Source organism: Onychostruthus taczanowskii, unplaced genomic scaffold (genome assembly GCF_017590055.1).
Source record: "Onychostruthus taczanowskii isolate IOZ18803 unplaced genomic scaffold, ASM1759005v1 scaffold24, whole genome shotgun sequence".
NCBI classification, from domain to species: Eukaryota; Metazoa; Chordata; class Aves; order Passeriformes; family Passeridae; genus Onychostruthus; species Onychostruthus taczanowskii.
The window spans coordinates 5,121,815-5,147,843 of NW_024499684.1; the positions used below are offsets into that span (position 1 = coordinate 5,121,815).

At 37.3% G+C, this 26,029-nt stretch overlaps 1 protein-coding gene across 5 annotated transcripts in view; it reads left to right on the forward strand.

Annotated features, from left to right (window-relative positions):
• Window positions 1-26,029, forward strand: part of NLGN1 (neuroligin 1) — a 292,410-nt gene that overhangs the window by 82,825 nt on the left and 183,556 nt on the right. For 3 of the 5 annotated variants that reach the window (XM_041405824.1, XM_041405825.1, XM_041405826.1), the window contains one exon: window positions 22,910-23,062. In XM_041405824.1, the coding sequence (XP_041261758.1) occupies window positions 22,910-23,062 (153 nt within the window). Of the gene's footprint in view, window positions 1-13,195; window positions 13,256-22,909; window positions 23,063-26,029 lie in introns of all 5 variants that reach the window. The other 2 variants (XM_041405822.1, XM_041405823.1) reach the window with 1 other exon arrangement.

Here is a 26,029-nt window from a genome sequence, read left to right on the forward strand (position 1 = left end):
ATGCCTATCAAATATGTACTTTCCAGACAGCTGTGGTCCATTAAATATATCATTTTCTTCTTAAGAAAATTAAAATTTGAAGTTTAAATGAAACTTTGGGGAAAATTTTTAGCAAAATGAAATTGGAACATTTTTTCAAGGGAGAAATTTTATTAGGGGGATATAAAAGGACAGGGTATCTCTGCCTGAACAAGTGGGTACAACAAGAGAGATGTAAATGTAACCTCTTGCTGCCAAAGTGATATAGGTTTCTAGATGTTTTGTTTTCCCTTCACAGGTATGTTATTTTTACTTTGAAGGATGATGGGAGAGGAGGATCTTTATTTCAAGCTTGAAACCCAAAATAGACTGCAGTTTAATATTTGACATAATAGATATGACAGATGCAACTAGTTGGAAGACTTTAAATGTTCTGTGAATTTTGCATATGACACACACTGATTTGAATCACCCATCTGTGCTTTCAATGACGTGCACTAATTGCTCAAAACAATAGAATATCAGACTGTTATATAGGTGTGATGCTGCACAATGCACTCATTTTAATGAGAGCTTATATTCAGTCCATCCTGTCTGCGTGAAATGAACTCCACAGAAAAAATTAACAATGAATTAACTAATTTTATGGAACTGTAGAATTGATTGTGGCAAGAAATGAAATTGGAGGGATCTGCAGTGATGTGGGCTGTATTTTCTATATGGTCTGTGCTTGCTAAATCTCTTATTAACATGGTTATTTGGCTCATGTGGGGAGCTACATTTAATGTTTATAGTTTGGGTGTGTCACAGTAGAACTAATGACGTGCCAGTGCATTCTGCTCACATTGTGACATAAATTTCATTGCTCATCAGTGGTTCCAGTGGGAGGCCCAGGGGAGGGCACCTTAGAAAACAAAGGATGCACTGGCGCTGCTGAGAATGATCTATTTCATTGCAGCATTTATTATGTTATTTGAGTAGTTGTAAGGCAGTTCTTGCAGTGTTTGTCTTAGCTCTTAACAGTTACAACCATCAGTGGAATTTAGAGCTCTGTGTGTGTGGTTCAGAGCAGAGGAGTGCCAGCTCAGGTGGGATTTGCACTGGTGTTAATCACACATCTGGTTTTGGGAAGCAGCCTCTTGCGAGGAAGGGTTACAGCTGGCTGGAATCCACAGCCAGCTGGAAATCTGCCAAAGCTGCTCTGGTACTGATGTCATGTAGTGGGTTGGGATGGATTCGGAGGGTGAAGTGAACAGGGAAGGAGAGTGGCCAAGGAAGAGCCCTGAAACTCCAGTGAGAGCAGCTCCAAGCTGCTGAGCCATATCCCAGCTGAGCAGACAAGCGCTGGAACCTCATCCGAACCCACAGCGAATCATGACTTTATATAAAAATGCTTTTAATTTACAAACAGTACTAATTGCAAAGTTAGTTTATTGCTTGACATTGAAATATAAAGCAACTCTAATTTTTCACATCTTCTGACAATACAGAACTATTAAATTTCTTCTGTTAAATGGATCATTTCATTCGTGTTTGTCCATTTCTACAAACCATGTGGAAGCAGACAAAACTCTGTCTGTTCTACAAACCTTTCAACACAAAGAAACTTACTGAATATTATTGATCAGTAATGCTGGCTGGTGTGTTTTCCAGGAAACCAGCTTTCACCAATAAAAGACAAGTAAACACAGTTTATTATTTATTTTTTTGGGAACTGATGTCAGCAAAAGGTTCCTTTTCTTTTGATTTCAAATAGTCTGTCTGCATCTAGTCCTACTCCAGAAGATATACATAAATTGTGCACAGAAAATCCCAGGAGAAAGAGAATTATTTTTTAAAGTCTCACTTTAGCAAAAATATGTAGAAGCCATCTATGCCCACACACATTTTTAAAACTTTCTCCTACATTTAAATCACAGTGTTAATATACTCTCAGTGCATGTATATCTCTGAAGGCATGAGTTAAAAGCTCTCAGAAACAATTGAAGTTAATTGGATTGTTCCCATTTGTCTACATTAAATACCCTGCATTTACAGTTCAGTTAATAATCCCTTAGCTAAAGAGCTGGAATGAATCTGTCTAACGCTGCCAAACATTATTGAATCCACAATGCTAACAAACTAACTAATTGTACAGGAAAACTGTACATTTTAAATTCTGCCTCCTACTATGGAAACTACTCATTACTGCTGTGGAAGTGAAAATGAGAATCAAGATTGCTTTTACTTGTGGACCCAACAGCACAGACAATTTTTGCTGCCCCTTAGGAACAGGCCAGCACAGTCTGTTACAGGAATAATCTGCACTGCCCTCAGTGGTTCTGGTAGTTTGATAGTCTAAAGTATAGTCCTCGTGCCAGGAGCTGGCTGTGCTTGCTGTAGGCATTCATTGTGCCCAGCAGGATGGAGCTTGGATACTGTGATAGTTTATTCACTAACTTTGGTTGACTTGGGAAAGGATCATAAAGATTATTTGCTCAAATAGTCTCAAAAATATTCCTCACAGTTGTTTTTTGGTTTTTTTTTTACATTCTGTACAGAAGATGCTATTGGCTATTCTAAACAAACCAACCTTAACAATTTTCACTAAAGAGTTCAAGTGGTTATAAAGTCAGTGCCGTGTGTGTATTCCTTGTAAAATACCCTGTTTAATTTAGCTAGTGATTTTGTTATCAAAAGGACCCATGCATGAAACCTTGGACCATCACTGTAATTTACCAGCACATACTCTTCATTTAGTTTATCAATATTTGTTAGGCAAAAGATAGTACATTTTACCCCACTAGTCAGTGTGAAACCCCTGGTAACTGTGCCCCTACTGTGATCTGAAGCAAGCCAACTTCCAGAAGGAAAATAAACAAAAATAGAAGTGAGAGTACCTTTTGTCCAATATTTAGAAATGTTATGCCTTTATCTGCTCTGCATTTTGTTGCTTTCTGCCAGAGAGTAGGGTTATTGTCAGCAGATAAAGAATTAGAAATGTCATATTGTCCCAAACCTGTCAACTCTCACCTAAGTGGCTGTTGTGAAAATAGAAGCAAGGGCTACTCTGACATTTTGCTTTGAAATTTGCTATGCTTTTTGTAAATAATATATTGTAGTTCTAGACTTGACATTTTTTAGATCTGTTTCATTTTGATGATCATTTTCTATTCACCAGCTTCTGTGTTAAGATACTCAATTATTGAACAGAAAGCATGAAGGCAAAGTTTCTGCCAGAAGGATTCGGAGCCTTCTGTCCATACAGGAGTCGACAGTAACTGTGTAAATAAAAACCAGTAAAACTGGTCCCAAGTATCACTGCCTGTCTGGGAGTTCTGCTGGATTAGAAGTGATGTGCTGATTTCCTTTCATGCTTCATTCAGTATAAGGACTTTTTTTTTTTCCTATTCTTTTGGGAATGCTTAATATAACATGCAGAGCAAGTCAACTGCACCTTCAAAACAGGTACTGTGCTAACACTGAAAACATGTCAAAATGAAAATGATTTTTCTTATGACAAATATTTGATCCCACTAATCTTCAAGTGCTGGCTGTGCTGTTCTGGTTTTGTGACTGCTTCATTGCTGAGATGTTTTGAGATTTCCTGCCTAAAATTATGCTCTTCTAAAAATACAGAATGTAAATACGAGAAGATAAGTGGGGCCAGACACTTTCCTTCTGACAGCCTTTTATATAAATGCTGTCCCCTCAGCTCTCCCATCACCATTTCTCAGAGCTATGCACTTTGATTCTGTCAAAAGGTGTGGTAATGAGAGCAGATATAATTATGTTTCTAAAAGCTGGTGACCACAGTCCAAATAAATGGCCTTAAAGGATGCTTTGAAAGCATCAAATAGCAGAGAAAAATTTGACTTAAAGTATCTTTATTCTTTCTAAGATCCAAGTTAATGGAAAGACTGTAGTTCTGAACACCAGGTTATTAGTATCAGTATTAACTTCTTTAATGTGTTTCTGTTCCAGTGTTGGTCAGATCTTCAGAAGTGTAGGAAGGAATCCTGTGTTATAAAGGCACATAGGAGAGCCTGCTTGTCTATATGTGTACACATATATTTATGTAGCCATATGTAACTAAAAGGAAATCCTCCACCTCCACCTATCAGGAAAAAACTGGTTTGGGTGAATGTTTTTCAAAGCCTTTGGACATGACTGTGCATGAAAATATAGGAAATATATCAGAAGTGCTATTTCTGTCTTTGAGATCACAGGACACCCACAAGGAGCAGCCCTGTGACTTAGGTACCAGCATCAGCGTTAGTTTGGGAAGTTCTGGCCCCTGCTGGAGACAAGCCTTGACATTCGATAGCAGAGCGTGCAGTTCTGCCCAGTTTAACCTGTTGGGAATGATTCAGAATACACGACCTCCTTGGTTTCTCACTATAGAATCAGATTTTCTTTATGCTTCTCAAAATGTGGCAAGAAATGCAGTGATTCAGAGTTAGCACAAGGGCATTGAAAGGGTGATCAATAAGAGCTTTACCTCTAAACTCCCAGCTCCTCTGTCTGCTGAGCATATTTGAGGACGGTTGGATTACAGTCAGCTGTACATTACAAGATCCTTCCCTTTGCCACTTTTCTGAAGAAATTCAGCTCTGTGAGGTAGCTGGATTCATTTTACTGGTAGTGGCTCAATCAGAAAATTGAGAAAACGAGACTTGCATACCATCCCTGGTGTCTGTGGTTGCAGGAGTGTGAGTTTCTAGACTGTAAAACACTGCACAGGTTGCAGTGAGTTACACAGAGCTCCAAGCATCTGCCTTGAAACCTGATGACATGAAGTGCATTGGGAAGAGGGGTGGGAGAACTTATTTCATTCCAAACTCCATGTGAAAATATTATGCACAATTAACTTCATTTTCTCTGGAATGTTCAATTACATGGTTACATGAAGACCAATTTTGCTCTGCTATTTGGGTATTTGAAACTGGGCCTTGAGAGAGCTGGACTGTATGCTCAGCTGTGCCATAAACAAACCCAAAGAGCTGCTGTAGCACCAGCCCTGGCAGTTAGCAGAATTAGTCAGGAAAAAGGTTTTTCCAGCAGCTAGGACTGTCCCTAGCAAAGGAAATTACTTGTGCAGGAAACTCAAAGTGATCTCACCTCTCGAGACTGCTGTTCTGGGATCTTTTCTTTGCAGAAAGAGAGAGATTTGGGGACAAGATTAGAAAATTTATTTATCCAGTTGTTGTTTTGAGTTGAAGAAAGAAGACAACAATTAAATAAAAGTGAAATAACTTTTTTCATGTTATTTTTGTATATAAGTCAAGAAACAGCAGAGAATACTTTTTCATAGTGTAGCTTATTGCTGTAGATGACCCACCCTACCTGTCTGAATCAAGATGACACAAATTACCCCCAAAAAGCAGAAAAAAATAGAACAAACCTTACCAGTTCACCTAAATTGATAGTATTTTTTTCAGCTGTGTCTTTGTATGGCCTTATATAAAGGATGCACTCACTGCATCCTGACTTGCACTTATTACAGCAATGATAGAGAGATCTTCAAGGGAAAGTGAAGATTAATGTTGATATGTTAATGGCAGTTGTAAGTCTTCCTTCGGGAATTGAAAATTTGGATCTTAAAAAAAATATTTGGTTCTATCACATGAGCTAAATATGACCAATTTTTATGAGCTTGTGGTCTAAAACAGGTTCATATCTTCTTTAAAATTAGGAAGCAATTTGATTATGAGAGCTGTGGAAAATAAATGCAGAATTTTATTTGTACGTACACACACTAAGAAGCGATGCATTTATAAAAAGACAATTTCCTTGCAGAGCTTTGGTAGTGTGTTCAAGAGATTGAAATTCTATTTGTTGATTAGATTTATTCACAGAACAACTGAGGGAAGTTAGAAATTTGGGATGCTCCTGTCTGTTTATCTTTTACTCCTGAGCTGACCTCCTGGCCCAGATGCAAATGTACAGTTCTGTTAATGGTAGTGAATCTATCTTAATATTATTTGATTTAGCCTGTTGACTTCAGAGAACTTACTCAGAAGCTTAAAGTTAAGCATGTCCATAAGTCTTCATTAGGGTCTGGATTGTAGTCATTACCTATAGAGAGAGAGAACTGATTCATGATCTCAAGGTTCAGGTGGTGGCACAGCCATGCAATGCTGCATTCAATTCCTTACAGCAGTGTGTCACCCTGAGTATGAGTGTCTGTAAAACAACATGAATTATTCATGCAAACAGAATGGTGAAATCTGCATGAGCTTGTGACATAAGCACGTGAGGTGGCACTGGAGTCGTAAATGCTGATGTTAATGCCAATATAACAGCTTACAATTTCCATTTTCCGTGTCTCTCACCCACCCATCCCTCAGCTCTGGAGCTCTCCAGCTGCAGTGTTCCCGGCCAAAGGCATGGGCTCTGCTTTGTGCCATCCTTGGCCAGCAGAGTCTTGGTCCCTTTGAAACATTTCTTTTCTCATGTCTAGTTCTGGTGGGTGGGACACTCACTCCTTTATCCTGAGTGTCTGCTCCATTCCTCACTTCCACTGGGATAAAAAAGTGAATAAATGTCTCTCCTCTTTCCCCTCTCTAGCACATTTTTTTTTTCCATTGGCTAGAGCCAAAGTCAGAGTGTCTCAGAAATTAGGATGTGTAGAATAACCCCAGGTTTTTGGTTCTTCCACTGAATAGTTTCTTCCCTATCCTGGATGCACCCTGTACATGAGCTGTGTGTTCACCCCAAGCCCATCAGGATTACCCAGGATATTCCCAGGGCTCACCTTGTCCCTTGTGTGAGTGGGGACACCTCACCCTCCCACCTGCTTCTCCTGGAGTGCTGCATGGCTCCATGCAAGGCATACCATGGAACCAAGAGCCCCCAGAAATGGAACTGGATTTATAGAGTGACCTATTTTGAAGGGAATGGGATTTACCAAGGGCCTGTTCTCAGGACATGAGAACATAAAGTGCCTGTGCCTCTGAGAATACAGGGAATTTCAGGCTGCATCTAAAACGGGAAGCAGAAGAGTGAAACTCTCCCTACGTTCCCAGATTCTAATCTTATTTAAATTCACACATATCTAGCATGCAGTAATGAAACTCCTTCAGATTTAAGGAAAATCAAGATCCAGCCAGTGTGATTAATCTTGTGAATAAAAAGGTTTGGGATTAGATATTCTTTCTGTGTGACACTTCAGCAATATGCTGTTATAAAAGGCACAGCAGGAGTTAGTCTTGAAGTGTCAGAATAGCTTCTTTAGTGACAAAGCATTTATACATGTAAATTTTCAAAGAAAGTTGGCAACCCTTTTGTGGGTTCAATTTGTACCTGTCACTCACTTGCAGATGCAAATTTGAGTTACTTGCAGCTCTAATTACAGAGCTTGATTGTCATCACAAATCAGGTAGTGAGATGTGAAACTACTGAGGTTTGTGCCATCATTTGTTGTTAAAACATGAATGCAAATGTTGCCATCAAAAAGCAAAGTCGGCCAGGGCTTTGCCCTGCTGATAAATATGAATATTACAAATAAGTGCAATATGGAAATAAAAGGAATTTAATGAGTGGGTGTGTGTCTGAATCAAAAGGAAAGGAGTGAGTGTGTGGTAAAATCAGGATGGTAAATAGGGAAATAAAAAAGAAATAAAAAGATTGTTTTGTCTGTTGCAGCAAAGTACAACAAAAGAAAGAGTTTGGGTTTTTTTTCTTTTATGTGTTTCTTAGACCCAGCCACCTTTTGTACCTTCCAAATTTATCTTCTCTAAGGAATCCCAGTTCTTTTATTTTTGCTGAGAGCTTTCTAATTTTCAAGTGAAAGAAGATGACTTTATAAAATTATTCATCAGGTAACTATTGTGCTGTAACTTTCTCTTCTGTCATTATATATATGCATACATAGAGAGAGTTATATTTCAATCTCAACATATACAAATTTGATTTTTCTTCACAGAAAATGTTGAGGTGTGAAGATTGTTAATTATAACCCATGATTAATTTATTTTAAATTAAAAACTGGATATAGGTGCTACGTGTTATTGTGGCTCAGCCAACATCTGCTAGACAGTGATAATTCAACACAAGTTGGTGGTATTTTTTTTTAGTTGAAGAATTTGTTGCACAAAAATGATGGTAGAAATAACAAAAAGTTGATTATTTTATATTTGGAATGAAACTAGAGTCTAAAAAGATGAGGTAATTTCACTTCACAGATTTTCAATGCTTAATTAAGAAAAGGGCTAATGAAGAAGAAATAGCAGTAGCTGGCTGGGGGCACTTAGAAAGGTTTGAAGATAAACATGTAATATCACATTCCACAGTGTTGCAACCCACCTGGTGAATTTTTCTACAAATACAAATTCAGCAGTCAGCCTCAGTCTTGTCTCTCCCCCTTTCCATCGAGCAGACACCTTACCTCAAAGAATAATTATTGCTGTGGTGATTTCTAAATTACTGGATCCATGGAGCCTACTTAACCTGATGTAAAAGGTCCTTTTTTCTTCCCCACTTTCCTCATTACTGAAGGAGAACATTTTGGCCTGAACAATGGCTGTATACATCAGCCCTGATTTATTAAGTTTAGAGGATTTGCACTGTTGTTTTACAAAATGGTGTCAACTTGCAGCATGACTCTATTTGATGATGAATAGTTTTCCCAGGCCAAAGAGCTAATGACATCCAGAGCTTCTGCGCCTCCCGCACTCCTGCGGCCCGAAAGGCCACGGATAATTTCAGCCGAATCAAGCCCATAAAGAGAGAATTTATAATCAGCTTTAATGTATTTGGGAGCTAAAGTACCTTAGTCCTTCATCAAAGGGAATGATAAAAACCAGAATTAATATGGCTGGATTTAATTATTTCTGAGAGCGTAATTACTCTTTAGCTAACTGGACAGGAGGTGTGTTATTTCTCTTACTTTGAGCAGAGGAAAGGCTTCTACAAGTCACCACCAGCATCTAAAAATGCATCATGTTAGTGCCTTAGCATTGATTGCAATACAAACAGAATAAATATTTGAATAATAATTTAAATAATGCAAGAACTATTTTTAAATTAAACGAGCTTAGGCTTCGTTAGGAGTGCCTGCTGCTCACAGAGTTTCTTCAGCTTTTGTAGCGAGACTGTTCCTTGCCTTTAGGAAACATAAAATGCAGTAATCACTTTCCCCCCTTTTTAAAGTGACTTAGGGGTCTAATTTTCCATTAGCATTAATGAGAGTTATGGGTATGCACCAACATGAGAATAAATGAAGCTAAACCTTAGAGAGCCTTTTGATAAGTAAATCATCTTTGCATCAGCATTTTAGAGGCTTTAGTATCCTCTTTTCCCCCCATTAGTTATGGTACCTGATTACTTTGTTGATATTTAATATTTATTACATAAACTTTAGCTAAAATTTAGGCTGGTATAGTAAGGCAGCATTATCTGTTTGAAGGCTTGTGAGTTAAACATATTAAAATCTTTTTTTTTTTATAATGGATGCATATTTTTGAAAGTGAAATACTCAAAAAGTAAAATTAACTGGGCCTTCACAAAAGGTGAAGAGAAGGCTAGAGTAGAACAACAGTGAAAAGTAACTGAGGACAAAAGACTCCTGGCAATCATAGTTTTGTAAACTATTCCTTTTTGTTTTACTGGCTCATAGTCCATTATGTCTTAGTATCACTATTCTTAAAATTACTTTCTGTTACCTGAAAAGAATATTAAAATTCTGGAAGAACCATAAAATATCATGTATTGAATGAACAATCAATGCTAAGAAATAAACCTAGTTGGGGGATACATTTAATTTACAAAATCATAAGCTATCTGTAGAATATTAATTGAAAGCTGCAGGAAATATCTAAAAATTATACACCTACTAAGCAAATTTAGTTCTGATTTATTTTTACTTAAAAAGGCTATTGCTGCTACATTTTGTAGGTTCTTGCCATAAGATTTTATTCTATTTATCTGCTTGTTATTTCAGAGTGTTTTCCTGTGTGTGGACCCAAAACATCAATCTTTCTTTATGATCATCCAGACAGAGAGGTTGTTAGTCAGAGCAATCAGTTATCTGGAGAATCAGAAGCAAAAGCCATTTCTTACTGATTTTAGAATGAGAGTTACTGCTGAAAAGGGTGGAATTCTAATCCAGAGCTTCTCTTAATACCACTTTCACGACTTCAGAAAATGTCTTCAGCATCTGAACGTGGAGCAGGCAGCACAGATCATAACAGGGCTCTGCCTCCTCCCAGAGTTCTCCAGGCTGAACCTCTTGATTTTGCCCTTTCAGACAGCCCTGTGCACAGTGAGTCTTGAGCTGATGCCTCTTTTAGGGATTGCCCAGCAAATAAAAAAAAATATAAATTAATGTTCATAGCAGCTCTTTGTGTTTAGATAAAATATGAGGAGATTCATACCTGCCACGTGAGGGCCAAACTCTGCTTTGGTTCCTTAGGTTCAGAGCATTATAGTTCCAGGAAGCAGAAAACCTCTCTGAAGATGCAATAGATTATATTTGCAGACCAGAGTGAACCTGTGGGAGAAATAATCTCTCATCTGTTTCCCAGGCACTGTGAGTGGTGCCTGGTGGCTCTGCCACGTGTCTCCACAGGGATGAGTCCTCCCGCTCGGGGGATGTGGGGAGCAGAGCCCTTGGATTGTGAAACAGATCCATGGCTATATTAAAAAACATGTTTAATTTATGACAACTTAAAAATAGGTCAGCCCCTTTGCAAAAAGGAATTGTCAAGCACTGGAACAGGCTGCCCAGGGAAGTGGTTGAGTCACCATCCCTGGAGGTATTTAAAAGATGTGTGTGTGGCTCCTGGGGACGTGGCTTGGTGGCTGCCTTGGCAGCGCTGGGTTAATGCCTGAGCTGAATCTTTGGGTTCTTTTCCACCCTTAACAATTCTATGATTTTAAGGAAGGTGGTCTAATTTTTTTTTTTAAAATGTTTTTCAGAGAACCTCAGAACTGCATAAACATGAAAATTATCCAGGTCATTTTTAAAGCTAGCCCCAGTCATGCTTTACCATATTATAAAATCAAAAATGGCATGAGACCAGACATTTACATTGGGATGGTTGATGCACTTTGTAATTGAAGTTGAGATCTGGAACCATGATCTACACAAAATACCTGATAAAGGCCAGCTCTTAAAAAAAAATGTAACATACACTGTCTTGTTTTCATCTAGAAAATAAATTGCCCATCTCTATGCAAGTTATTTGGAGCAATGTGTGTTGGTTGCCTTTTCAGATGTCACTTTGTCCCTTTCTGGTGACTTTTAAAATTCAAAATATAAGAAGATACTAAGAACTTGTGTGTGTCTGTGTATATATAAATATATATCCTTGCCTGTGTCTGCATCTCCATTCTTAAGTGCACAGCTCTTACCATTCTTAAATTTACCCTTCCTGCTCTCTATGCTGAAAACACATAGTGAAATTATTGTCATTCTTTGCATAGAGTTTTTATTTTTCTGATTTTAATCTTTTGGAAGTAAAGTTGTTGTGGTATGAAAATGCTGGGCAGAGAGATATTTGAATGTGTGTGTTTGGATCAGGGCATATTATCCAGGTACCAAATATTGCAAAGATTATATCCAGGGCTTGGATATAATATAACCTGAATCACCAAGGCTTTCAGCTGAAGAGAATGATTGTTACAGGTGTGATTATAAAAATGCTTGTGTTTTATTTATGATGTGTAATTCTAGTGTTCTGTATTTAGAATGAGTTAAAAACTATACTCCTGACTGATGCAGGAATTAAGGTATTGAGCTTTGGCTTTCAATAATACAGTCCAGTTTCTGCATTCACAGTTAAAGTCTCATGGTACTTCATGGTTTTTTTTCTGTTTCTTAAACCCATGCACCTGGTAAAAACATTTTATGATTTTTTTAAAAAATGCATCACTCAAATACATGGTATTTTGCCTATAAAAGACAAGTTTAATGCTGAATGACTAATATCCTGTAAAATAACAGAGAGCTTTTTAAATACAAATGTTTTAATACACCACAGTGCTTAGATTTAATGCATGTCTCTTGCCTACATCAACTGCAAATATCAACACATACTGTTCATCCCTTTTTTTGTTGTTGTTTTTGTCTATTGCTATTTTATGCATGAGGAATTTCTTGTTTTCTACTCTGTGCTTGGCTGGCTTTTTCTTTTTTTGTTACTTAGCCCTGTGTTTCTACTGATTGCTTTTTCGCATGCAAATTACAGAATGTCATGGAAATGAGAGAGCTCTGAAAAAAAAGGAAAGATAATGCTGAGTTCCAACTGTCTTTTGTTTGTGCGTAAGTGTGTAAAATATATGACTTGGAAATATTTTCAGAACGGCCTTTGACTTTCCTTCTGGTGTATATTTTTATTTCTCAATAAAGAAGTGGGCATTTTTCCCATTGGAAAACATGATAAATCTATAAATACTTGTTAATAATACAGGTGTTGGGCATAAAGGAATTTTGTCTCATCATCCTTTTATGGAGATAAGGAATTATGAACCTGGATGTTTTGCCCGAGCTAAAATTTCAATTCAATACAACTTTTTGCATGAAACTCTGGCCCCATTGAAATCAATGGCAAAAGTCATTGTCTTCAGTTGGTCTGGGATTTCACTCTTGCTTCTGGTTTGCATATGGATTTTCATGTTTCTTTACAAATATCTCAGCAGGTAGTCAAAGGTTTCAAGGATATCTACAGTACTATTTAAAAGAGAATGTGATGAATGTGTCAAAAAACCCCAAAATTAAACCTGTCCTTATCTTTATACAAAGCATGAGCTTAAATGGTCGAATTCAGATAAATGAATTAGCATTTGACAGAAAATATCATTTTAACCAACTGTCAAGACTTTTATTAACCACCTTATTGCATCAAGTGCAAGAGGTAATTTGGCAGTTCTTGTCTCCACTATTCCTAATAACAGCAACAGGAAAAAACAATTAAATGAAGTGGATAACTACGGTCTATGGCGGGGTATGCTTTTAGTAAACAAACTTTGATTCTTCATTTAAAAATCATAAAACACTGGGCACTCTGTGCTTCTTGTGCTAGATGTTTCTAATAGCCATACCCCCGAGGGAAGGTTTTGCTGTAATGTTTGAAAAACTTAATGAAAAATGGGTTGTTATAAACTAAGATTTCCCTCCCTGAAAATGTTTTTCTTGAGACGTCCGTGGGAATTTAATATTCACTGTTTTTTTTCCTCAGTCTTGTATATTCTTGAATTGTCTTTTTTCCTCCATTTTCTCCGTTCTTAATCCTAGGTCCCCTTACAAAGAAACAGACAGATGATTTAGGTGATAATGACGGTGCTGAAGATGAAGGTATTTTTTGCCGCCAAACTGATTTGCATGACAAGGATCCCTGAAAATCTTTTTTCTCCCCTCTTTTTTTGACTTCTTGTCTTCTTTTGAAGAGTTTTTTTGTTTTTTTAATTCCCATTTTTGATGTGTTTTGTCTTCTTGCTTGTTGTTATACATATATATTTTTAATTTTTTAAAAGAAAGAATGTTGTTAAGTTCTACGTTTTGATACAAAACAGTAACAATATTTAAAAAGGAGGGTTTTTGTTTTCTTGAAATGGACTTTTGATATGTTGCATCCCACCTTTTGACTGAATTTTGTCCATACTATTTAAACTAACACTCTTTTAAAGTTTCTCTGTACACCTTTTTGCATGTTTTCTAACCCTATGTATTTCACCAAGTACAAAGATGTTTCTTTTTTTTTTTTTTTCACTGACTGATCTCAGTTTGATAAACATAGAAAATACTGTGTTTATAAAAGGAAAAAAAAATCAGAAAATTCTTTAAAAGTGTCTCTTAAGCAACAGAACTTCTCCAAATGCCAACCCATCTGCATTTAGGCTGCAAAAAAAAAAAAAAAGAAAAAATATTAATATTAAAGGCTACCCCACCTCCCTCCAGAAGGGAGGCAGCATTGCCTGTTGGTGAAGCTCTGTGGAGCTAAACTAAAACTAAAAAAACCTGGTCTTTTCTGTTTTCTGCAAGCATACAAAGATGCTGATCTACTTGAGCTGACCCTTAGAAAACCCTATTACCAAGTAAAATCAACAGTTTGAAATGTCAAGCATATTATTCTGTTCATAAATTATGTCTGTTGATCATGAAGATATGCAGATTTGATATTTTTTCAGGGCTATGAAAATGGTAACAAGGGGCTCTTTTCCTGAGCAGTCTCATCCCTTCAAGTAGATGTGCTTCAGAGTTCTGAATCTCAAACACACACTTGGTATGGTTTATGGTCAATGAGTAAAACAAATTACCATATAGGACTGGTAGAGTTGCTGCTTGCTTCTCTCCTAATATTTGGGGTGGTAGGGAGAGGTTGGCCAGATAATACGATGAAACTTCACTTGTAGACTGAAAGGCTCTTTACTAAGAATTTTTTTCATCACAGATAACATCAACTACTTAACTTAAACAGAAGCATAGAGTCTTTCCAGAAAATATTAAGGAAGGCAAATTTGAGCATTTAACTTCTTATCCAATAATTGAACACAATTTTGTCACAATTTTATGACTGATTTATGATCTTCTTCTGGATCTGTATGTTAAGCATGTGAATGAAAGCCCACCAGCTGGGCCAAAATTTGCAAGATTTGATGGTTTTGATAAACTGGAAATCTCCTTTGAAAGCTCTCTCTGTTTAGCAGGCAGCTAAACAGCACAGAGCCAGTCACTTACTCCTCCCTGGGGGAGAGAACTGGGGAAGGAAATAGAAAAGTAAAATTATTAACTGAGATAAAGACAGTTTAATATGACAGAAATGAAATTAAATAATAGCAATAATCATGATAAAACAATGAGGATATGCCTAACATGAGGTGCACAGGGCAATTGCTCATGGCCCCTGGCTAAGATGTTCAGCAGATCCTGAGCAGTGACCCCCAGCCAGCTTCCCCCAGGTTACATGCTGATCATGAGGCCACAGGATGTGGGATATCTGGAATTTCCTTTGGCCTGTTGGGCTCAGCTGTCCTGGCTCTGTCCCCTCGTAACCTCTCATGCCCCCACAGCTTACTTCGGGGGGCGTGTGAGGAGCTGAAAAGTCCTTGCCTTGGTGTGAGCACTGCTCAGCAACCACTGAATATTAACATTATTCTCACCCTGAGAGCACAAATTAACTCTGTCCCAGCTGAAATCAGGCCACACACCAATCAGAGCTAATTATGACAATTCAGATCCTCCTAGCTTTATGAAGTCAGGACATTTGTATGTGTCCATGACAGAATATTGCAAGGGACATTCTTATGAAATCTCAAAGATCTGTGATAGTGAATTAGCCATTACAAAAATGACTCTGTCTTGTTTTAACAATATGTTTTAAGAAACAATTTGAAATTTGGGCTGTTCACCCAGTGGGCCTTAATAGCTCTCCCAAATTGCTGTATAATTGCCAAGACAGATGCTAATAACATCAGGTTTGTTGAGTCCTTCTCTGCTTAGAAGAGACTCCTCAGTTTACTGAAATTCAGCAGAGAGTGGTTGCTGTCAGAAAGCGCTTTAGATGTAGGCTCAGATGAGAGGAGGGATCTCAGTCTGCTGAGAACAAGTGTCCATGTCAGAGAAAACCTGTCTCCTGCTCTGACAATTGCAGGAGAGAGAAGAAGGGCTGTAAGAACACAGCAGTCAAACTAGAGAGGAAGAAGCACATTTACAACACTAATAAATCTCTGTAATTTATAGGACTGGGATTAATTTTCTTTGGCGTACAAGTGACAGTTTTGTTCTCCTTTCTGTGCCAATAGAAGAGCGCAGGCAGTAATTAGACTTTTACTGCTTCCGAGAGGCACAGAGAGACAGGGAAAATTTAAATTTTTATGATCACTAGACACTCAAGACTGCTGGGATGTCTGCTGGGTTGATAGAAACCCTCTCTGCTGAGACCATGCATTTCCCAGTGGAGGAGCAGGATCAGATGTCCTGCATTTTTGTGAACTCCTGCATTTTTGTGAACCTGGTCTTTTGTGGAACTCTAGCACCTGTTGCACGTGCAGAACTGAAGCGTTCACAAACTTAGTCGTATGTGTTTGGGTATGAGTAGCAGGAAAGAGAGAGACCAAGCAAAAGGTCACCTTAGCTGGCTAGTTTTCTGTTAACCAGTCCTTCAAAGTCTACAATTTTGTAGTTTGGTAGATTTTAGGCAGTGTAAAATCCTTCAAACAAATAGCTGTGGAGAAAATAAAATAAATGCCAAACTGAATGAATGAAGAAAGTGAAGCATGAGGGAGAGTGGGCTGTACATGGTGCAAACAACTACTATTAGATATCCATAGAGTCCATGTTATATAAACAAGGCCCAGTGATTTCCGAAATGCCCAGGATGGTCAAAAATCCATCAAACAATCCATAGATCTCATGTTATTTATTGTATTATATCTTTCTGAAGAAAGTTTTTCCACAGCAGCTTCTTGTAGCAAACATCTGGAGAGGATTTTGTGTTGTGCCACTCAAATATCTGAGTTTGATTAGAAGATTTCCCTTTAAAACACTGTTCAATAATCCTCCTCCCATCAGCTGCTGCATGCCACTACTACAGTGTTGTGGTCCAAACCTTGCCAGGACAAGCACTGCATTCAGCAATCAAACTTGGATCTCTGGTATGTGCTGCAACCAGTAGACCAGGCTTAATTAGATCATTTTTCATTTTTGTTTTCAAAAGACCCAAAGGCAGTAGTGCACATTACCAGCTAATGATCTGCAAATTTGCCGTTGAAAAAATGAAGGTGTTTTCAAAGTCTGTGAGTGTGAAAAGTCAGAAATCATATAAATGCCTTCTTTCCCTAGTCTGGATTCATTATTCTTTCTGTTTAACCCTTTCATTCCTACACTTCTATTGCTTACCTGTTTTTAGTAAATATTGAATGACTTGAGCAGGCACCAAAAACAAGAATGGCAAAAGCATTTTCAACCAGTGAGCACTGGGGCTTTCCCTCTTTATAGCAGTGGTGGATTTGCCCATTTGCTGACCTGCAGGTATGCAATACCTAGTGTAGATGCAAGATTTACCTTCAAATTTCTCAGCAGTTACACAAAGTGTAGCATCCCCAGTCTGGAAACAAGGCTTTGTTTTAAAAAGTAAAATATTTTAATCTTATTGCCTTGTCTTAGTCTTAATTTTGGTCAGGTAATAATTTAATTTGGCAAAAAAATTAATGAATAACAAAAATCAGTGACTCTTATGCACCTTTAGTTCCTACCCACTAAAATCCTAAGCATGACCTAAAATATGACAACACAAGCCATTAACCAGCCAGTGTACTCTGGGATCAGAACTGGACTTCTAAGTAGTGAATATTGTATGAAATATCCATCAAGGATTGCTCAGAAATGAATTCTCATCCACTGCTCTATCATACACACCTTGCCTGGCGCATCAATCTGTAAATCTTAAATCCCTATTTAGTCCCCAGAGCTGTTTGAGCATCTCTCAGTTTTTAATGCATTCAGCCTCACAGCATCCCCTTGCAATACAGGAATGCTGCTATTCCATTTTTAGAAAGGAAGAGTACAGATGCTGAGTCTGAGGAAGGCAGACACCATGTCTGTTGCTGAGAGCACAAGCCTCAGAAATGGGGTCTGCACTGCAGTTGATAGATGCTTCTGCTCTTCCCTCCTGCCTTTCAATTTCTCCTGTGGAAAAGGAGACAGATTAGGAGCAGATGCTGCTGTTTGCTCACAGGCTGTAACTGTGATGATTGTGATAATTTAGTCTGGTGCTCTGTCTTGTATGGGCTATTGGACTTCATTGACAGAAGGAAGTTCTTGGTCCAGAGCATATTTTAAATCAAAAAAGTAAAAAAAAACAATTTAAATTTTAAGTTGCTAATGATGCAGAATTCATCTACAAATCCCCTGTTATGCTGAACAGACTGCAGTGCCATTGGTGTGAAGGAGCACCTCGCAGAGTTGAGGCTCTCCAAGCCCCCTATCACCCCATGGATACTAAAATACTCTGGGATGCCAAATTTGGCATTCAATCTGCCTTCAGCTGTCATGGTAAGAAAGAGGAGCAGCATCACCTCTGTCTGGCAGTGGTTGCACGTTTTTGGACTTGGGAGGTCAGCAAACAGCAGAACAGGTTTGTCTGCCCTGCAAGGCAACCACATGCTCCAGCGTTGATTACAGCCCTCAGTGAGAGCCAGCCAGGCTGGGGGAACAGATCTCACCACTTTGGTGAGCTTGTTGACTGATGCACATAGCCAAATTCATGATTCCTGCTCCTCCTGTCACCCATCCATGTTAGCTCCCTGATTTCCTCTCCAAAGTACAGCTTCTAATGCCACTTGCTCATTAAATTGTGCTGATTATATTTTCCCTTTACACACAGACACTCTGTTCAAATTGTGTCAAATTTTTGTGGTGATGTTATTAATACTTGAAAACATGCATGATAACATTCTGACAGACCTTTAATTTAAGTACCTCTTTAGGGCTTCATTTTACTTTCAGCACTGCCAAGCATTGCTTGTACAGTGAAGAGTCTGTCAGCTTTTGCAGTTCTAACCATCATCCTTCAATAATTTAAAATGACTGCTTACCTGGCTATTGAGGTCCCACTCTAATGGGAATCTGCTCCAGATGTTTACCTGTAAAAGCTTTGGCCTTTTTCATGCTAGGATAACATTCATATAGTCCTCCATCAGGATCTCAAGTAATTTTCAGGTGAAGGTAGTTAAGGGTTTGAGAGGGCACAAAATGATTCTGTGGTTTGACAGGTAGGAAAACAAACAAAGGGAGAGAATTCTATTTGTCTGAAGCCTGATGGATGCAAGCTGTATTTTAAAAGAGAAAACATATCTAAAACTCCTGACAGAAGCTCTATAGTTACTTTAATAGTCTCAGGATATCTAGTTTTATGTATAATTTTAAAAATGTGGCATTAATGGATGTTTGCATATTAGGAATAAGTGCACTAGTTTATTAAGTGGTAGTGCATCTATAAGGCATCTGATGGATTCAAACTGAAAGGTCAAATGCTGTTAAAAGGCTCTAAAATTATTAAGAGTAGCACTGATTTGTACCATGCTTTACTTAAATATTTTCTATAAAAGCTCATGGAAGAGTTACACACATATCCACATAACGTCCTATGGAGGGCACACACAGGTTTTGCACTAACCAATCTGAAAATTTTCCCCTGTTCTAGTCTTGTTTCCTGTTCAAAACCCAAGATTTACTTAACAATCTGCATCAAGCTGTCACAATTTTTTATGCCATGTAGAAAAGCAATGCTTGTGACATTGGTGCTAAACTAATTATCTTTTTCTGTGAAGTTTTCTTAAGGTAGGCTTTTTTTTTCCTTTCCCATTTTGGTTGTTCCCTGCAAATTATGCTTGTTAAGTCATGTGGCCAATTCACAGCAGTTTTGAATGACTGAAGCTATAATTATGTTTTGTTATATATGACAATTGTGACTGATATTCACAGTCAGACCTGGTTCCCTGTTGTGTAATGAAACAAACATAGAATAAAAGTCAGCCCCATTCCTAAATTGTCTGCAACGCAATTAAGATGAGACATAAAAAGTAGATGAAACAAATATTAGAAAGGTAGAGATGAGAATGAATAATAGAAATAATTACAAGAAAGTTAATGTATATGTAATATAAATAAGGTTATTCTCTGCTGTACAGTAAGATCTATTTAGATGTTTTATGAACTAGCTATTTAAAGCCAAACAAATCACAGCATTCAAAAATGATCTTATGTGCAACTGAAACCAGAAATGAATTGAATTTGAGAAGGATTTTTAACAGTGCTATCCTTGCATATGTCTTTGAAAAGATGAATGTGTCTGTTTTTAATTAAAGCAACACTTAATAAAAAGCAACAAAAATGCAGAACGCAACTAAATTAAAACAGTCTATAAATCTACCCTTGGCAGAAATGCCACATTTACACCTAAAGTCTTCAAGTTCAGAATGAGGTACAAACACAAATAACTATTAATCTGCATCCATGAATAACTATTAATCTGAATATGAAAGTGTAACTACAGTGTCCTGAGATCACTCCAGCACATGCATAAAAAGGGCTGACACCAGCCTGAAGGGAAAAAAGAAGGAAGTATCATTTATGGTCAGGTTTAGAAATGTACCTGAGTGCCAGAAATATCAATTTTTTATTTCATTGAGTTGGACACTTCAATAATCACTTTTGAAAGCTGCATCTTTCTGCCCCTTTCGTACCAATACACAAAAGTGTTCTCCTGACAGAGTGTTATCTTAATTCTTCCTCCATTTTACTTTTAAAGAATGAGAGGTTTTTTTCATGGAGGAACATTTTAAAGTGGGAATCAATTCTTGATTACAGTCTGAATTTTTTGCTCTCTTCCTTCGATCTTATCATTTAATAACCTGAGTTGCTAATAACATGTGTACTTAAACAACACTCTCCCAGCTGAATATTTGCACCTTTCAAATATTCCTGGCTGTAGACTGCAACTGATATGAAACCTCTGACCAAAATGCAGTGATCTTTATTTTTCCCATGAGGAGCTCCACAGCTTTTTATAACCCACAGCCCAAAGTGCCACCAGCCTTGCTGAATGCTGCATACCCTGGCTGATGTCCCCAGTAGAGTTCTAGATCTCTGCCCAACTCAGAGGAAGAGTTTCCCTTTTGTGTGAGGGATTCTTCTTATGACTGATGGCTTTGGCAAAGCAGCATGAGGAAAATTCATTCTGCATGTCAATTGCTCTGATATGGCACAGAGGCAGAGCTGCAAACTGGCCTTCCCTTATCTATCTGATCTGTAATCTTTACAAGGATATTAGTAGTAGAAAATAACAGTACTGTAGAGACAGAAATTACTCAAAGAATAACTTCCTTATATATGAGATTTTTATTCATGAATATGTGCTTCCTTTCTCAGATAAAGGACACTCATTCTTTTCCAAATATTCCAATATTATTTTCCAGATATACAGGCCAGTGATACCGATATTTCATTGCTGTTCACAGTTGGTGCTCTGTAATTCTATGTAATTTTAATTAAAGGAGAATTCTGAGACAGATTCCCCCTGTGTTACCATCAAGCATACAATTAACTGTGTACAATTTCTGCTGGGAACAGTCACACAGTGATTTCAGATTAATAATTTATTATTGCTTCCATATTTGTATCAAAAAAAAAAAAGGCAGCATAGACTAAGAACAAGTGTCTACTAGAAACAGTATATGAATTTGGAAAGATTCTTTCTTCAGTGTAGATTTTAAACCTGAGAAGCTCATAAATCCATCCTATAGACAGTGAAGATAAATAATCTCTCCAGCTTTACACTCTGAAAGTTGTATGTTGGAAAGCCCTCACTAAAAGCACAATCAAGGAGAGCAATACAAGCAATTTCATGCACAACCTTTCATCATTTTTTTGGTCTTGAATAAGTGATTTTTCTAGCACTTCCAATATTGAAGGTCCAATTTCGGATCTTGCCTGTTCTGGCATTTTCTTCAAATCAGAATCAATATCAAAGTAATAGTAGCAGTTGGCTTTTTATAAAGAGAAACATCTGTGCTGCTGTTTTTCAACTAATTCCAAAAGCAGGGTTTTAGTGTAGCTGCCCCCACCTATTCTTACAGTGCTTCAGAAACAATTCCAGCAGTTCTGCAGAGAGCTCCCTTGAAAGCTTCTAAACTAAGATCCTTCCAAATCAAAGGAATAAACAATACATCTGAGGTTTCTTCAAAGGCTGAAGGAAGCAATCAGAGGAGTTACTTGAATACTGTCATAATGACAAAAAAAAAGTGGTTTTGAATCAGAATGTTCAGAACAGTTCATCACTGGGAAATTTTCCTATGCTCTCTTGCTATTGGCTTTTTTTGATTTTGAGTGACTATTATGCCATATTATGATTTGGGTGGTGGAAGAGACTCAGGCACCCAGTAATTCAGAACAAAATGCAATTTAATCAGATGTAAGAGCTTAAATTTACACCTAAGCTGATTTATTTCCTGTCCAACAGAAAACACCTAACTTTTAAAAACATATCAGTCCGTACTAACTGTTTTGAATTGGTACTCAGGAACAATTCTCCTCAAGAGGAGTAACACTGTTCAAATATTCAGAATTTTATTCTGAGTAGATGCATCTGTTTGCAAATAGGACTGTTTGGGGGTGGAGGGATACCTAAATCCAAACTCAAAACACTGTGACAATATCTAATTTTTTTGTCAGAGAGAATGGCAGAGTTTCTAACATTTTAAAACTGTTCCCTGCCTTTGATGTCACTTTTGATAGTCTTGCAATTTTTTTTTTAATACAGGGTGGGGATTTTTCAGTACCGTTTCAGGCAGTTATTTTTTCAAATATTCAGACATTTAATGATTTAGGAAACTAAGAAGTATCCATGCACCTTAAACTTCAGGCTATCCTGAAGTTATCAATAATCTCAATTCAAGGACGAAGTGCTAAACAACTTTCAAGTACTTTTTGAACTCAAACTGCAGACCCATCCAAAGACAGCTGTTTTTACACCCCTTTTAAAAATTAGTGGACAGGAAGAAATCAACTCTTTTAAGTAAGAGTAGAAATTTAGTTTATCCTAATATGTTGTATTTCCTTTAGCTAAGAGAACAGCAAGTTGCACTGAGCTTTCAGAAGTGTTCAGCCAAAATGAGCTCACTCTTCTGTTAATAGACATTTCATAGAAGACACCCAATTCAGCAGGGTCAGAATCAGGGCAATGCCTCGCTGCATTTGAGCAAATGTGTTACCATTTTCAGTTCCTTTCTGCATTTCAGAGTGTTTCAAAAATAGTAATTTTAGTTAACGAGCAAGCCACAAACAAGCACTTGTGCCCACCTGCCCATTTCCTTATGTAAAAGATGTTGCTTGAGAAACACTTCGAGAAAAAATAACCTCACTAAGAAAATTTAAAAAAAAAATTAAAATATTGCATGTATCTTCTTTGGTGCTTTCTTGAGATAAAATGTGTCTTAATATTTTTTCCAGACATTCGGGACAGTGGGGGACCTAAGCCTGTGATGGTGTATATTCACGGAGGGTCCTACATGGAAGGCACTGGAAATTTATATGATGGCAGTGTTCTAGCAAGTTATGGGAATGTGATAGTCATCACAGTCAACTATCGCCTTGGGGTACTTGGTAAGAAGCTTTCAGCTTTCCACTAATCCCTGCTATCTGCAATGCAATTCATATTATATGTGAGAATGCACTTTAAAAAAGGCAGAAGAGAGACGAGAAGTATTTTTAAATTTTCTTTGTCAAATATAAGGTTTGTATGCTGGGGATGAGATATAAAGACATTGCAGGTATTTTCTGGAAGAGCCTGCTGTCATGCTGCATGAAACAGATATTCCCATTGCTGAGCTGTCCAGGCTGAAGAGTTTCTCTCTTTTTAATTTTCCTTTTTTTTTTTTTTTTGTTTTGTTTTGTTTTGTTTCTGTGAATAACACTGATGCTTTAATTCATAGATGGGTAAATTAATTTTTTAAAATCTTTTAAGCCATAGAGGGTAGGGTTTTCTATTGGAATGAAAGAGACTAACTTTTAATTACCGTGATTTTTTCATGCTTTGAAAAATTGAAGAATGTTATGAAAACATCTTTTTGCCTATTTTGAACTTCATTGTGGTTTTGAGGAGTGGTATGGGTGTCATTCAAGTACGTCCAGTATTTCTTTCCAGATAATGAATTAGAGAATCAAAGAGTTACTTTTATTGTTTCAAATACATTCCATAGAATGTAGTCATGCTGTTGGTGGGTGGTCTTCCCCTGGTACCTTGTATTTATGAAAAAAAAAAATTACTCTGCTATTTTCTCAGAATAGTCACATACAAGTCCATCAGCTCTTGAGACAATATGATTGGCAGGGGATTCTTCTGCATACTCTACCAAACTATTGCATGCTAAGACTCCTGACAGCAGGGATTGGGTCCTGGGATATAATGGAGATCAGAACAGTAACTTCAGAATACTTCCATAGGTGTGAGGGTATTCCCTGTAACATCTGTAACAGCAGTAAATTTATTCTGAAGACCAGTCAATTTTATTTTCAAGTGTCTGCTACTCTGCTTTACTTTTGGGTTGTTGGTTTTTGTCATTGCCCTGTTCTTGGTGTTTTGAATTTGGTTAACTCAGTCCCCAAGTGCATTGGCTCTGCTTTGCTCATCTGGGTAATTTTCTTCCAACAGTTTAATTGTTGTTAAAAATTTGACATTCTAATTTCAAGGGGAAGGAATGGATTTTAACTTTAGATTTTGAATTTAGTCTGCTGTGATTGTGTTTTACAAGGGACTGAATAATTTCCAGAGAGATCATAACTATTATTGACTGGATTTATTTCCTTGGTACTGGAGGTTTCATTTGTGATGTAACACTTTTAGTAAATTTTGGTATTTTGTATGGTTTTCTTCCTCCTGTTTTCTAATTATGTGATGACTTAAAGTCCTGGACACATATTAGTACAGAAGTTAATAATCTGATACCTTTGCCTCTGATCAACATTTCAGTTTTGTACCAGTGCCTGTCTTTGATGTCTCAAACAATATTTCTCTGTGTTATATGCCAGTATAAAAGAGTGTATCTATTATCTGAAAGGGTTGTTTATTTTTGTATATTATTTAGTCTGATTCCTAAGTCATTAGTAATTGAAGTGTTTAAAAGGGGTAGTTTCTTGAAAGATGAAAATTAATATATCTTTGTTGATGATGGTTTTTGCACTTGTAAATTAACACTGATCACTGAGGTAACCCACAGTTAACATCTCATCAGCTTAGGAGGATTTCATTTTTGTTCATTGTGATTCTTTGGGTTTCATGGTCTTTACTGAGCCTCAAGGGTCAAAGAGCTGATTTTATTTTAAGTGGGACCTATTACAGTAAAACCTCTGAAATTCACAGCAGAATCCAGTGATTGGTGTGAATACTTGATAGGATGTTCTGCAAACCCCACAAAAAGTGTGCCGGGTTTTCTCAGCAAAACCAATGCTGTTTATGTAGAAGTCATACATACACATCTACTGTATTTGCTGCAATGCCTGTCATGTATTACATAAAAAATGATGATGTATGATTAAATAGGTAGTGGAGAAACAGTGCAACAATCAGAAAAGAAAGTCTGAGCAGTTTAAATTTTTCCTGCTTTTCCTTGTTTTCTGTTCTACAGATACCATCAGAGTAGGACTGTGCAGAATCATAGTAGATATCAGCTTTTAACTTTTTGATATTTTGAAATTCCTGTTCCTCCTTGTTCCAGCAGAATGTTCCCTTTGCAGTCACATTAAGGTATGGATTTACAAAAGCATAGGGAAAAAATTCTCAGCTTCCCTTTCCTGATCCTATCCCACAAGGAGAGTCCAGCTCCACTGACTGGTGCCTGTGGGATACCTGGATATTCCTTCATCACTGTGTGAAATAGCTGGCTTTACAGGCAGAAGGAAAATTTAAGGAATTATTAATCACATGAGAAGACGTAGGGATGAAATAAGGTCTGTCCTCTCCCTTTCATATGACCTTTGTTGATCTGGTTTCTTGTATCAGAATTTTGTGGATGGATATTCTTATACAGGTGATCTCTGTGAGTCATCCGCCATCATTTCACCAAGATATTGACTTTTCTTAAACAAATAAACTGATAAATCATTATTATTCAATAAATGTTTAGAGCTGAAATAGTAACATCTTCTTCCAGACCAATTGTGATGGGACTGGGGATGTGTTTTGATATTAGGTTCCTCACAGTACTTCTATTAAGTCCACAGCAGACAGCTTTTGATGCAGTTCAGATTAATTTCCTGTTTATTCTAAAAGATCCCTTGTTTTATGGACTAATCTCCTTGAGGAGCTGCGTTTTTTTGAGATGTAAAGATTTACTTTTAAATAAGTTAGAAAATGCTTAAAAGTGAAATCCGTTTGGTGAAGAGAAAACAAAGAATTAAAAAATTATGGAGCAAGTGCCCCTAAAATAAAAATAAAAACAAAGGCCAAACACTAACCAAACAATCTAACAAAAACCCAAAGCCCTGGTGAGTCCCCTGGCCCAATTTTGTCTTAGAAACAAGTCTGAGGATGAAAGTCTGTTACAAACTGTCCTTAGATAAAGATGATGGAAA